The following is a 16,207-nucleotide window of genomic DNA, read 5'->3' as shown; positions in this document are numbered from 1 at the left end:
TCTTATGTGTCCAACCTCGTACGTTGATCGTTAAAATTAAATTTGTTAGTTCTAAAAGCCATCATAATTATTTATAGGAAAATGTTTTATTTTTATTTCTCAAACAAATGTTTGGGCCTGAAAACAGTTTGGTCTTATTTTTCTACTAAGGTTTGAACTTGGAGTGTTTATACACGAGAGAAAATTGAGAAAATGTTAATGCCTGATTGAGAAAAGTGTATAAATTGGTTTTACAGGGTTTTTACAGCTTTAAAACGTCTATAATAATTGTAAAAAAAAAAAATAACGCTGACTACGTCGCGGACTTCGCTTTTTGCGGACTATTTTTAGAAAGTAACTCCCGCGATAAATGAGGGACCACTGTAACACTTTTTTGATTATACTACAAAACAATTGATGCAACGGCCGCTTTTGACGCTCTATTGGCACGCGTCGTGATTGGTGAAGTTCTTTTTCTTTGCCGTCTACCTGGCTTCCATGTCGTAAAATGAGGGTGTGTCTGAAGCGGAGTCTGAATATTTATAGGCGTGTTTATTAAATTACGATTGTTTTCACCCGCCGCATTTATCAAGGTGACGTCAGGCGTACGCCGGAAATGGGCAGGTGCGCACTGCTTGATACATGTCACGCCAACTTTGGTGTACTTCAAATTTACACCGTAAATTTATGCCACAAGTGCGCAACGTTGATACATGAGGCCCACTGTGTGAATAACAGAATTTAGGAGGAAGCCATGCTCTTCAAAAACTTTAAAAACATAAACCATTGTCAAAGGTTTTATCAAATTCTTTAGCCTGAGATCTTGTTTTTGACTTGGCCATGACACTTGATTTACTACAACTTGCCATGCTGTGACTTGAAATTACATGTGTAATTTCATGATCACTGTAATAATATCAGTAATTATGTAGCTTTTTTGACTTCTCTAAAACAAGTACTACCAAGTCAAGAGCATTATATATCATAAACTTGAATGTTGTGTTCAATGCAGGGTTCATCAAAACTAATCATGAAGACAAAACAATTACATTCTAATATTTTGAAAGATGTTAAAATTACAGCATATATATTGCCGTTTTCTTTTTTGCATGGGGTGGGTTTTTTTTTGTCATGGTAGACACCCACTTCCTATATGAAATATCTCCCAAATTACACAATGCACAATCTCTGAAGTGGATGTAAGCATATTTGGGAAAAAAAAAAAATTCTACCATTACCATCTCCTGCTAATACTTACTCGTTTATATTTTTCAGCTCAGATAGTAGACTGAAGAGAAGATAAGAGGAATAGTGTTTGTTGCGTAGTTGCTAGTGTAGGTGGCAAGTTTGAGACGCCTCAATTTTATTATGACGTATTGGGATCTTACATATTGCTTGTCACAAGAGAAGGATGAATGCACATCGCCATAGAAGCAAAAAACATGACGGGAAACAAAATCATGACCAGTGACAGTGTAATGCAATCTCCAATGTCACCACTAGGTGACACCTAGTCCTACACACTGTAGCTTTAAAGGACAGCAGAGCTCAGTGGTAAAAATGCAGCAAATATCTCTTGATGTGGTTGCCCCCTTATAAGTAATGTGTTTTGGTTCATTTCAACACACACAGTGCACATTAAGAAGCGTACAGCATTCAACAGGTCCTGATAAAACAGAACAAAAGAACAATGCAGAACTGTCAAAAGTCAGAACTGTCAAAGTTTTGACAATTCTGACTTTGACTGGTGATGCAACAGACAGAATTGGCCCAGATTCTCGAGTCACAACCACGGAAGCCTGTAACTACAACCCCTGGCAAAAATTATGGAATCACCAGCCTCGGAGGATGTTCATTCAGTTGTTTAATTTTGTAGAAAAAAAGCAGATCACAGACATGACACAAAACTAAAGTCATTTCAAATGGCAACTTTTTGGCTTTAAGAAACACTATAAGAAATCAAGAAAAAAAGATTGTGGCAGTCAGTAATGGTTACTTTTTTAGGCCAAGCAGAGGGAAAAAAAATGGAATCACTCAATTCTGAGGAAAAAATTATGGAATCACCCTGTAAATTTTCATCCCCAAAACTAACACCTGCATCAAATCAAATCTGCTCGTTAGTCTGCATCTAAAAAGGAGTGATCACACCTTGGAGAGCTGTTGCACCAAGTGGACTGACATGAATCATGGCTCCAACACGAGAGATGTCAATTGAAACAAAGGAGAGGATTATCAAACTCTTAAAAGAGGGTAAATCATCATGCAATGTTGCAAAAGATGTTGGTTGTTCACAGTCAGCTGTGTCTAAACTCTGGACCAAATACAAACATGAGAAGGTTGTTAAAGGCAAACATACTGGTAGACCAAGGAAGACATCAAATCGTCAAGACAGAAAACCTAAAGCAATATGTCTCAAAAATCGAAAAATGCACAACAAAACAAATGAGGAACAAATGGGAGGAAACTGGAGTCAACGTCTATGACCGAACTGTAAGAAACCGCCTAAAGGAAATGGGATTTACATACAGAAAAGCTAAACGAAAGCCATCATTAACACCTAAACAGAAAAAAACCTGGTTACAATGGGCTAAGGAAAAGCAATCGTGGACTCTGGATGACTGGGTGAAAGTCATATTCAGTGATGAATCTCGAATCTGCATTGGACAAGGTGATGATGCTGGAACTTTTGTTTGGTGCCGTTCCAATGAGATTTATAAAGATGACTGCCTGAAGAGAACATGTAAATTTCCACAGTCATTGATGATATGGGGCTGCATGTCAGGTAAAGGCACTGGGGAGATGGCTGTCATTACATCATCAATAAATGCACAAGTTTACGTTGATATTTTGGACAATTGAAAGGATGTTTGAGGATGATGAAATCATTTTTCAAGATGATAATGCATCTTGCCATAGAGCAAAAACTGTGAAAACATTCCTTGCAAAAAGACACATAGGGTCAATGTCATGGCATAGGGTCAATGTCAACGAGCAGATCTGATTTGATGCAGGTGTTAATTTGGGGCATGAAAATTTACAGGGTGATTCCATAATTTTTTTCCTCAGAATTGAGTGATTCCATATTTTTTTCCTCTGCTTGGTCTAAAAAAGTAACCGTTACTGACTGCCATAATATTTTTTTCTTGATTTCTTATAGTGTTTCTTAAAGCCAGAAAGTTGCCATTTGAAATGACTTTAGTTTTGTGTCATGTCTGTGATCTGCTTTTTTTCTACAAAATTAAACAACTGAATGAACATCCTCCGAGGCCGGTGATTCCATAATTTTTGCCAGGGGTTGTAGTTCAGAGATGTCTGGGTGTTTTTTAGTCGCTTTCTTCACTGGTCTCCTTCTTGCACAGTCACTCACTTTTTGAGAACTGCCCACTCCATACAGATTTACTATGCACACACAGATTGAAATGTTCATGTCATCATCCTCTGACTTGTCTGAAGAGTGACTGTAAAAATGATCATTTATATTAAAAATAATCCTTATATTTGGTTTACACTACAAGCGCATCTTGAGTGTTTCATTTTAATTCCATTGTGGTGGTGTACAGAAGCAAAGATAGGAAAAAATGGCCACTGTCCACATACTTACTGACATACTTACTGACTTTAAATGTGGCAAAAATTACCCATTGGCTATTTTGAATCTGTACTCCCAGTCCAAAGTGTGTGTTTTTGATGGTAGATGGAAGTGCCCCAAGGAAACCCACCCAGGGACAACTTTGACCCTTACCCCACACAGAAAGGAACTGGGCATTGGTGGAATTGAACTCAGGACCTTCTTGCTGTGCAGCCTTAACTAATCCATGCCGCGCTGTAATGTTCAGTGTGTGTGAAATTAAACGTATCCACAAAAACACCATTGTCAACAGACTGCCCTAGGCTCCTGATTCCAAGGCTTTGGAAGAGCCTATGCAGGTACCGTGTACAATGCAGTGAGTGAGCAGAGATAAACAGAAACCCCAAACTTTCAAAAACAGTCAGACTGTTCAAAAACAATACTGATGATGTAGTCTGCACCTGATGCTGTGCACTGACGTCTTTGTGTACAAACTGCCATCTTCTTTCCTCAGTCCAGCAAAAACTTGTGACAGAAATTTCTCGAGCTCTTCATCTGGCAGCGCTTCTACCTCAGCGAGAGACATCCCAGCGAATACTACAAACGCCTCCAGATGGAATACTGCTTACTGGATTTGTTTTTGTGTGTGTGTGTGTGTGTGTGTGTGTGTGTGTGTGTGTGTGTGTGTGTGTGTGTGTGTGTGTGTGTGTGTGTGTGTGTGTGTGTGTGTGTGTGTGTGTGTGTGTGTTAGAAGAATTAGCACCGTCAATAAAACAAACTCCGCCATGTTTGTTTTTAAGACAAGTGCCGTCAACTGCCGTCACAGCTAGTGTGAGTACGCAGTGGTTGCGGCGTGCAATAGCACAAAACGTATAGAACCAACCCAAAATTGCACGCTAAACAGAACCAAAATTGCACCATAAATGGAACAAAATGGCAAATGATATGAATGATCCATATCATGTGATATACAAACCACCAATCAAATGACAAGGATCTATTTTGACGTTATATAATTATCACTAATAATCTACACTTGTCAAAAAGGGGCATGTTCACAAATACAAATACAAGTAAACCAAGAACAACAAATAAAGGCTGACTTGTCTTAACAATTTAACTTGTCCAGGCTCATCAAGGAGGGTCATCTTCTAAAAGAATGAATTACAGAGAAATGCCAAACACTGCATGACCAATAAGGTGCCATTATTTTAATTTGTGCAGGTTGCACACAGTGATCCAGGTACAGGCAAAAGAAACCATTTGGGCTTCAACACCAGCCACAGCTGAAAAATGTATCACAGTTTAAGAGCATGAATCATGAATTCAATAGTATGCCGACCAATTAGGTTTTGTTTCTGTACACTCTCATATGGGCAGGTTGCAGAACTCCCAGGACAAATGGGATATAATCCTTCCTGGAGCACTCTCCCTCCTCTCAGTTTTACCAGTATTGCTTCTAAACAGAGGTGTGCATGAGGAAAGAACAACATGAATATAACTGAAATCACTGACCAGTTTATTGGGATACCAGCTGACTGCAGCGACTGTACATTCTGATTCTTGGTCCATCATCTCATAGCTTATAGTGAGAACTTTGTAAACATCTTACAGTCAAAGCTTGAAAGGATGTGTTCCCCAGCTCTCTCTTCACCATTCCAAACACCAATCCTTCACGTAGAAGATTATTTTCCATGAAAGAACCACATCCTCTTCCAGACTCCATCAAACACATTTGTAAAATTTATTTTTGGACATCTGAACCCTGAAGGAAATGATCATCTACAAAAAGATGCCAAAACCTGGATATCCAGTGGGGGTCTACCCCCCAAAAAATCAGAAATAAAAAAACAGGAAAACAAGAACACAACAATCATCTGAGCCCTCAAAATTTTAGGGCCCTGTCCCACTGGGGAGAGGATTAATTGCGCATGCATTGAGTATACAAATTGCGGGCATTCGTTGTCGTCCACAACAAAAATGGCCAAAAATGACAAATGTCCCAGTATGAATTACGGATATATTAATAATATATTGCAAATATATGATGAACAATCACAGTTATATAACGCATGTAGTGAGGAAACTGATCCGACACATTGAGATTATCACAGCAGTATTACGGGTGTATTATGAATGCATCGCGCACGTGTTGCGCGTGCACGGCATCTGCATTGCAGTCATAAAATAAGCGCACTCGGGTCATCAGCATCACTATTCACACCAACAGTACAGCCTCTGGAGCATTTGCTGGACTTGGACAAGTTGATCACAGAGTTTGTTCATTTTGTCATGCGAGGGTTAACTGTTCATGAGTTTAGGGAGCGGGACGGGGGAAGCTGCTCGGGGTGTGAGACGGTGTTGTTTTTTGTTGTTGTTGTTGTTGTTTTTTTAAGTGAGTTGTGGATAAACAGCAACTCTTCCTTTTGTTGGTGTTAAATAAAAGTCCTGGATTGCAGCAGCTATTACGTCTTTGTGGATTTACACAGCCGGACTGGCACTGACTGGCAGGTATGTCGCTTTCTGCCACACTTTGGGTTTACGTGACGTGTTTGTTATGCATTCAGAGATTGTCCGCAAATCAGCTGCAAAGCAGATGTAATAACAATGCTTTATTCGTGGCCAATTTGTATGCATTCGCTACAACTTATTTTAGTTTGTGATGTGGACATGATGGGCACGCAATATATCTGTTTTACACACTGTCCCGGTCCGCTGCCAAGCCGCAAACCCCTGTCAGTTGCAGATATCAGCGGTTAAAGGCAGATATACAGCGCATAGAGTGAGTATGTACTGTGTATGAATTGAGTATATATGGAGTATGTAAGGCAGATGTTATCCACATCCAGATTTTTGAACAGCTCAAAAATCCTGGCTGCAGACATGTGTGCCTCTGCGGATGATCACGGGCGTGTTCGGATGACGGCCACCTCATACACGGATGTTATACGGATATTGCGGATGTTTGGTGAATATGGGTCAACTGTGTGCGCAATCCATACACAAATCCTTCTAAACGCCAGTGGGACAGGGCCCTTAGGATGAAACATTGTATTGACGTCTGTCAAAGAAATTAGTCAGTACCTTTTCTGAAGAATTCCTGGAATAGACTATTCCAATATTCCTGCTGCCTGAACTAGCCTAGCTCAGTTCTTACCTTAGCCTTCACATCCAGTGAAGACCTGCCTTACGTGTCTCCCCCATATACACACACACACACCGAACCACTAAAATGATAAAATGGTTTCTGTTCATTTGAGGCTGTCTGGAAGTTGTTTGCTAATACATCTCGTAAACAAGACTTGAATACTGTTTCTCCGGTAACGTCCACATTATTATCCTTCCAAGATTTCACTGGAAGTCAGGAGTTCCCATAATACCTAGGAGGAGAGCCTCTTCCAGCATACAGTGAAGTAGCTCATTATTGGACCACTTGGGTTGCTGTCCGGGTAAACATGGACCACCTACTGCTCCTCGTAGCCGCTGCTACAAAGCACTGTGCAATGTATTCTGGTTTGAGACGCCCAGAGGGGATGGATCCCTGCTGCTTTTTTGTGCTTCCTGCACAGCTCCATCAGCGGGATGAGCTGCAATGTTTGCATGCAACATTCTCCTATATGAGTTTTTAGTTTTCCCCCTTAGTCTGTGATCAGTTTGTCACAGATGTCCATTGAGTGCGCGTTTCCCACTTCTGCGCTGAGGGACAACAAGGGTTACACACATGTCAAGTAGAGCAAAACTGTAATTCCTGGAGGGGTACTGAGACTGAATGCTCTGTTATAGTCATGACAAAGGATGGACAGTGATGTTACTGCAACTACATAGTTGGGATTGGCGGTACACTGGTGTCTTACTCATCACCAGTGTGAAAGCGTGCCACAATATGGATTGGGCAATACCGCCAACACCACGGCAAATCAGGCCAACAAGGATCCCCGCCAAGCCAGAAAAACTATGACACCAACAAATAATAATGCAGATGAAATAGCCAAAAATAAGGCCAAATATACATTAATTTGGAAATCAATCAGTTTGGTTCATCCACAGCTCTGATTAGCAAAGCTCCACTGAGGCGTTTTGACTCCACGTGAGTTATAACACCTAGTAATTACTTTTCTTATAGATGCAACTGGCTATAAAGTTATTTTCACATGAAGACTGTTCTGTATCTGTGTTTGTTATTATATTTAATTTTTTTTTTACTATATCAAGTATTTTCTATGCTTAAATGGTTCTATTTTTTAGTGAGTTTTAGTTATCTGTTTGAGTATGTCAACTGGCCTGAAGTGGTTTTCGTCTGATCACAAACAAAGGAGTTAGGTTCCACTGGGTACTGAACAACTGTGTGCAGAAGACAAGGGGCGGGGTTTCTCCTCTATCTACGTGAGCCAATAAGGTTAGGTGTAGCAGGAATAAAACCCACCCACTGTACCGCCTACATTATCTTTTATAAAAACTACTTGTTGCCTATGTTCGGGGTCTCTCAGAAGATGGAGCCCCTCTGTGGGCTGCATCTCTGGGTACCCAGGCCTGTTTTTCAACATGGCTTTGAACAAATTCAAACTGAGGAATACTTTGACTTTGTATTTTGTAAGGGACAGTATTACAATAAGAACCAGGTAGAATTAACAAGACATACAGTAGTGTTCAGAATAATAGTAGTGCTATGTGACTAAAAAGATTAATCCAGGTTTTGAGTATATTTCTTATTGTTACATGGGAAACAAGGTACCAGTAGATTCAGTAGATTCTCACAAATCCAACAAGACCAAGCATTCATGATATGCACACAGTTAAGGCTATGAAATTGGGCTATTAGTAAAAAAAAAAGTAGAAAAGGGGGTGTTCACAATAACAGTAGCATCTGCTGTTGACACTACAAACTCAAAACTATTATGTTCAAACTGCTTTTATAGCAATCCTGTGAATCACTAAACTAGTATTTAATTGTATAACCACAGTTTTTCATGATTTCTTCACATCTGCAAGGCATGGAGTCAACCAACTTGTGGCACCTTTCAGCTGTTATTCCACTCCAAGATTCTTTAACAACATTCCACAATTCATTCACATTTCTTGGTTTTGCTTCAGAAACAGCTTTTTTGATGTCACCCCACAAGTTCTCAATTGGATTTAGGTCCAGGGATTGGGCAGGCCTCTCCAAAACATTAATTTTGTTGGTTTGGAACCAAGATTTTGCTCGTTTAGTAGTGTGCTTGGGGTCATTGTCTTGTTGAAACACTCATTTCAAGGGCATGTCCTCTTCAAGTATTTTGACATATCCAAACTGATCCATGATACCTGGTATGCGATATATAGGCCCAACACCATAGTAGGAGAAACATGCCCATATCATGATGCTTGCACCACCATGCTTCACTGTCTTCACTGTGAGCTGTGGCTTGAATTCAGAGTTTGGGGGTCGTCTCACAAACTGTCTGCGGCCCTTGGACCCAAAAGAACAATTTTACTCTCATCAGTCCACAAAATATTCCTCCATTTCTCTTTAGGCCAGTTGATGCATTCTTTGGCAAATTGTAACCTCTTCTGCACATGTCTTTTATTTAACAGAGGGACTTTGCGGGGGATTCTTGCAAATAAATTAGCTTCACACAGGCGTCTTCTAACTGTCACAGCACTTACAGGTAACTCCAGACTGTCTTTGATCATCCTGGAGCTGATCAATGGGTGAGCCTTTGCCATTCTGGTTATTCTTCTATCCATTTTGATGGTTGTTTTCAGTTTTCTTCCACGCGCCTCTGTTTTTTTTTTTTTTTTGTGCATTTTAAAGCATTGGAGATCATTGTAGATGAACAGCCTATAATGTTTTGCACCTGTGTATAGGTTTTCCCCTCTCCAATCAACTTTTTAATCAAACTACGCTGTTCTTCTGAACAATGTCTTGAACGTCCCATTTTCCTCAGGCTTTCAAAGAGAAAAGCATGTTCAACAGGTACTGGCTTCATCCTTAAATAGGGGACACCTGATTCACACTTGTTTGTTCCACAAAATTGACAAACTCACTGACTGAATGCCACACTACTATTATTGTGAACACCCCCTTTTCTACTTTTTTTTTTTTTTTTTTTTACTAATAGCCCAATTTCATAGCCTTAAGAGTGTGCATATCATGAATGCTTGGTCTTGTTGGATTTGTGAGAATCTACTGAATCTACTGGTACCTTGTTTCCCATGTAACAATAAGAAATGTACTCAAAACCTGGATTAATCTTTTTAGTCACATAGCACTACTATTATTCTGAACACTACTGTAAGTTAACAGTTGTGGAAATATTGTTAAACTATGATTTTGTTGTGTGAACCAGCAGACATTGGCACTGCAAGCTGGTTCTTGACAATTTGTGTCATGTAAAAGTGTAAAAAAAAAAAAAATTCTGGATGAAAAAAAGTTTTTCATCCAGCTTTTATCTTTCAAGAAGCAAATTTGTAAATGAAAATAGTCCAGGTTAAACTCTTGCTCAAATACTATAATTATTAAAAGGGTCATATATATATATATATATATATATATATATATATATATATATATATATATATATATATATATATATATATATATATAAAGTGTTGCATTTATATTTTTGTTGAGTATATATATATATATATATATATATATATTCTCATTTAAAGACATGCAGGTTTACGTGAAATGGAAACTTTATAATTGTCCAGGTTTCCTTTGCAAATGAGGTCTCAATCTCAATGGGACTAACCTGGTTAAATAAAGGTTAAATAAATTAAGTAAATAAACTGTTTCACTTGGGGTTGCTACAACAGACCCCAGGTGGATTTGTATGCTGACTGGGCACAAGTTTCATGCTGGATGCTCCTCCTGATGCAACTCCACAACAGATGGAGTGTGGAACCTTCCACACTGGAAACAGCAGTTAACTGCTTGGCCACCACCCCAAAAAGTGCAAAATACTGTGACATTAATATCAGGTCATATCACCACCCAAACTTCCAAGGAAAAATGTGGTGTTTTCAAGTCACAGTTTCAGATAAGGAAGCTCTACCCTCAGAGATAACAGCAATGTGGCGACCGTGCAAATTAAACAGCACGTTTATCAGGATCAAGCATTTCACCTGTTCCATATTCTTCGCAAATTTAAAATATTCATCCATTAATCAATGACTCAAAAGAAATGCTAACTGAGAGGCAACATGTGAAACACATGAGGGATCTACAGCCAATCAAGCAATCCCAAGGCATAGATTAGCGACAGTGTCAAAGCCCCTTAGCATCAGCACAACCGCAGGGAAGGTGCCCTTTGGCATCTCTATAGTAACATGTGAGAATTGGGATTTCCATGTCAACAGATGGAATATGTAATCCCTCCAACCTGCTGTGGCTACCCAGGGGTTATCTTCCAGCGTGATTATAACTACTATGGATTGATAATGATACTGAAAGAACTATATTATTACTTCAGGCTTTTTCACAGAACACGCGATATCCAGTGCTTTATTATATCAACACTCAAGAGAACAAACCATGTCCACATGGTGATGCAAAGTGGGACATGCCAGCCACAGGCGAGGGTGCATAGAGGGTGATGATTAGTAAGGATGTTTTGAGGTTGCAACTTGACATAATACCTCTAAAAAAAAGACACCAACTTTGAGTATGTGCTGTTGGCTTCAAGAGGTATCATGCAGAATAAGTTTTTAATGCAAATTTTGCAGTTAGATATCATTAAGGTTTCAAATTATAAACTTTACTCAAACTATTCCTCTTTTCAGATGGGGGTCGTGGCCGACCAGTAGTCCTTAGAGACATGAAAACAGAATCACTATTATGATTATTATTATCTACAGAAGTGATCGTTTCCAAAGTTGCTCTTACATCTTGCTGAGAATTGTGACGAGTTTTCGCGAGCAGAGCCTTGGCAAGGCTTGTGCGTGTCCCCAGGGGAAGGTCGGCACACTGCTTGGCACAGATCAGCACAACTCGGGGATACTTGGTTAACCTCATACCAATTTTGAATCTGTTAAAAATTCTCTGGAGCGCAGTTTGACTCCGGGCTCCTTCACATTTGCCTGAGTGCAGGTTCAAAACACAATGTTCAATTTTCAGGCCAAGCACAGAAAGAATCACACCAAGGTATCAGAGATTGAGGACAGAGTGGGTGCTGTGCCTTCTCTGTAGCATCCTGAGCCAAACGGAAGTGGGGCCGAGGGGACTGAGAGTCCACTGACCTCTGGGAAAATAATTACTTTTCCCGACTTTTTCTGAATGGTGCGCCGGCTTGTGACAGGCAGGAGCTGCTCTGGTCCATCAGATTAGGTGCACTGACTTTATGTTGCAAAGTGAAGCAAATCTCAGCCAGCTATAAGAGCAGCTGGTGATCTTTAGAAGATTGCCTTGGAGCAGTGAGAAGCTGGACGTCTAGTAACTTCCTACTTTTAAACTGATAAGACTGAAATGATGGTTCTTGGTCCAGCGAGACATCGGCATCAATTTGACCAGCTGGCGCTTAGCTTAGGTTTGTGTGTTATACATCATATGGTTAAAATGAGGAACCTCGGGGTAATTTTTGATCCTACGTTGTCCTTTGACCTCCACATTATTACGAGGACTGCTTTCTTCCATCTGCAAAATATAGCGAAGCTTCATCCCATCCTATCGAAAGCTAATACTGAGACTCTGATACATGCATTTGTCTCTTCCAGATTGGACTATTGCAATGTTCTATTTTCTGGTTTAGCGCAGTCCAGCATTAGGGGTCTTCAGTTAGTTCAAAATGCTACTGCCAGACTTCTGACACGAAGGAGAAGGTTTGACCATATTACACACATTTTGGCATCCCTTCATTGGCTTCCTGTCTCTTTGAGATTGGATTTTAAGGTGCTGCTACTAGCCTATAAAATTGTTTAGGGACTGGCACCTCCCTACCTGGCTGACATGGTGAAGCCTTACGTACCAGCTCTGGCCTTGCATTCACAGGATGCAGAACTGCTATGTGTTTCTAGGATGAATAAAACGTCTGTGTGTCAGAGAGCCTTTTTCTATCGTGCCCCGGGTCTGTGGAACGATCTCCCTGTATGGATACAGCAGTCGGACTCTGTGGAGATCTGTGGAGACAATCCAGATTGAAGACTCATTTTTTTACCCTGTTTTATCATTAGTATTTTATGTGATTGCATGTTTTCTTTTATTCTTTTTATCTTTTATGTTTTTATTCTTTTATTTAGGGACCTCATAGTACCATATCACCCCAACAGAGCGCTTCGCTCTCAGACTGCAGGCTTACTTGTAGTTCCTAGGGTTTTTAAGAGTAGAATGGGAGGCAGAGCCTTCAGCTTTCAGGCTCCTCTCCTGTGGAACCAGCTCCCAATTCGGATCAGGGAGACAGACACCCTCTCTACTTTTAAGATTAGGCTTAAAACTTTCCTTTTTGCTAAAGCTTATAGTTAGTGTTGGGAAAGTGTAGGAACAAGGACCCACAACAGGGGGCGCAAATGAACGGACAATGGAGGAAGTCAAATATCAACACTTTACTGTTGTGAAACACGCACAACAAACACAACCAATTACAATATCAGACAATAAGCCAAATCACAAAGGTGTCATGTGGGCAGGCTCGAAGATAGGAGACGTCTGTCCAAGCAGAACCGGAACCACACGATTTCCTCCGCCACCGAACCCCGGGAATACTGGAGCCGCCAAGTCCCGAACTCCCAGGTGGCCACTGCCTCCGCTTGTCGGATCCGGTACTGCTGGCGAGGAACAGAAACAGTCAGATGTGGGTGCGTCTGCACCCAGCAACACGTATGGTGGAAACACCACCTCCACCTCTCGTCAGGAAAACACTGTAGTGCAGGAATGTGAGTACTTATCCAAAATACAGTCTCCTGCTGTTCTTCTCTCTTTCTGTGTAAAGGCAAAAAGTATTCAATGGTCAAAAGATAATCCGTTAGGCTGTCGTAGGTGACAGCTGTCACCCCGGCTGCTCCTGTGAGACGGCAGCGCCCTCTGGTGCCTGGAGCCCGCACTCCAGGCAGGGTGCCCTCTGGTGGTGGTGGGCCAGCAGTACCTCCTCTTCAGCGGCCCACACAACAGGTAGGGCTGGATCAGGTGACCCTGAACCATCCCTTAGTTATGCTGCTATAGACTTAGACTGCTGGGGGGTTCCCATGATGCACTGAGTGTTTCTTTCTCTTTTTGCTCTGTATGCACCACTATGCATTTAATCATTAGTGATTGATCTCTGCTCCCCTCCACAGCATGTCTTTTTCCTGGTTCTCTCCCTCAACCCCAACCAGTCCCAGCAGAAGACTGCCCCTCCCTGAGCCCGGTTCTGCTGGAGGTTTCTTCCTGTTAAAAGGGAGTTTTTCCTTCCCACTGTCGCCAAGTGCTTGCTCACAGGGGGTCGTTTTGACCGTTGGGGTTTTTCCGTAATTATTGTATGGCTTTGCCTTGCAATATAAAGCGCCTTTGGGCAACTGTTTGTTGTGATTTGGTGCTATATAAATAAAATTGATTTGATTTGATTATTGTGGTTTTTTTTTAATCTTCTGATTCATGTTGTTCGGGTTTTTTTGTGTTTTTTTTAGGTGACCACGTTGTGAGTTGGCACTATACAAATTAATAAAATTTGAATTTGAACTTAAAACATTAACCAAAGATCGTATAATGACCTGTTTAACCCTATTCAGGACTTTTGGGGTCCATTGGACCCCATGGCAATTGCTTTCTCTATATTGTGCTCACTAAAGTCCTGAACAGGGTTAAATCTCCTGGTCAAGGTGTTTGGAACCTTTGTGTGTTGGTTGTAGGTATGCGCCCTCTACACTATGCTGCATGGCAAGGGAAGACTGAACCAATGAAAATGCTGCTGAAGGCCGGCTCATCGGTCAATGGCCAATCAGATGAGGGACAGATCCCTCTCCACCTCTCAGCTCAGCATGGGCACTATGATGGGGTAACTCTGTGTGTGTGTGCATATGATGCATGCTTAATATAGCAGGTATAATTCCTGTTGTTGTTTCAGTTTACAATTTAAAATAAGATACTTTTGTGTTACAGTCGGAGATGCTGCTACAACACCAGTCCAACCCATGTATCTCAGACTCAGCTGGGAAAACCCCCTTAGATCTCGCCTGTGAATTTGGACGTGTCGGAGTGAGTCATTTTTGAAAAACGAACATCTTGAAGCAACAGGTGGTGTATGTACAGATACTGTATGTGTGTTTGTCTTTTTTAGGTGGTACAGCTTCTACTCAGCAGTAACATGTGTGCAGCCATGCTGGAACCAAAACCCTCTGACCCCAACGGTGTATCGCCTCTACACCTTGCTGCCAAGAACGGACACATTGACGTCATACGGTCAGTCCTTCTGTAATCTAAAAGAGATATTGTGCACATTATGTGGGCCACCCCCTTTATCCGCTTTGTGCAGTTACTGCCTTGTCCCTGAACTTGGCCAGCACCATGAAATAGTCAACACAAAGCATTCTGTTTATCTGATTTATCCAGTCTTAATCTTCTGTGACATTTAATGACAGATGGGACATATAATTCCCACAGTGAGTTTTGGGATCTACCCCTGGAAATCCTCTCAGTATGACATACCCAGAAGACCCCCAGAGGCAGGTGTTCAGAGGGCTCACATGCCTGACGTCTCCAACTGGCCCATTTCAACACAAAGAAGCACTAGTTTTACTTTGAGCTCATGTTGGACGTTGAATGTCAATGTGTAAATACTTCAACTGTGTGATGGAAACTCATTGTGTTTGCTTAACACCTTGATATCAGTCTTTCAGCTACAAGCAAGAACTCATGACTTTAAGAGAGTCTTTGGATCAACCAGTAAATTGGTACCTACTTCTTCTGACTCAGATCCTTTGTCATCAAGCAACCCTTTTAAATCACAAACAGAATTGGTGTCAAGGCACAACCCTGAAAGAGTTCAATACCTACTGAGAACTTCTTTTACTTTTTGTGAAGATTGTGGGTACAGCTCTCACTGCAGTTACGCAAAGCCCAAATGCCAGTATAAAAGATACCTGACATCCTGTACATCATCTGACTTGGTTTCCTTGGAGGATACTTGGATATCACTGCAATGGCTTTGTGTCAAAGAAGCCCTTACTCATGAAGACTCAGTTGATGAGTATTGCTTACATGGGGACGGATCATCAGGTACAACACCTTGGCCAAATGGTTCACTTCTTTCGGCATGATCCAGCAAACAGTTACCTCAGTGTTAAGGACCCCAGTGACTGGAGAAGACCAAGGGGACATTGCACTTGGTTGTGGAAGATGAATGGTTACTTTTGAGAGGTGGGGATGGACCAGTTTTTTTCTGCATGACTGGTTGCCATTCAAGGCCCAAGGCGGTACCATGGTGGGGTGGATACAGTGATAGGTAGCACCAGCACATGCTCCCAAACTTCATACGACTTGACTTAATAACCCATCCTACAAAAAGATTCCAAGAGGGACATAATCATATGCCTTCAAGTATGTAGAGTACATATATTGTAGACTAAAAAGGCAGACTCAAATAACGTCTTGATGTTCCTTGTATGATTAAACAGATAGCCCTTTGTTGCTTGTCTTGGATCTACATCATATTGTTCCTTCAGAATCTGAGATTGAACAACTATTTTGAAGAAGAGAAGTCCTATGTAGGC

General features: G+C 41.0%; 1 protein-coding gene across 3 annotated transcripts in view; it reads left to right on the top strand.

The window, feature by feature from the left end:
- Positions 1-16,207, top strand: part of si:dkeyp-9d4.3 (caskin-1) — a 92,431-nt gene that overhangs the window by 23,573 nt on the left and 52,651 nt on the right. For all 3 annotated transcript variants that reach the window (XM_034188936.1, XM_034188937.1, XM_034188938.1), the window contains exons 4-6: positions 14,348-14,493; positions 14,598-14,693; positions 14,776-14,897. In XM_034188936.1, the coding sequence (XP_034044827.1) occupies positions 14,348-14,493; positions 14,598-14,693; positions 14,776-14,897 (364 nt within the window). The remainder of the gene's footprint in view (positions 1-14,347; positions 14,494-14,597; positions 14,694-14,775; positions 14,898-16,207) is intronic.

This window comes from Thalassophryne amazonica, chromosome 15 (assembly GCF_902500255.1).
Source record: "Thalassophryne amazonica chromosome 15, fThaAma1.1, whole genome shotgun sequence".
Taxonomy (NCBI): Eukaryota; Metazoa; Chordata; class Actinopteri; order Batrachoidiformes; family Batrachoididae; genus Thalassophryne; species Thalassophryne amazonica.
Note: the sequence above shows the minus strand (reverse complement) of the source record. Positions and strands in the feature narration are given on the sequence as shown.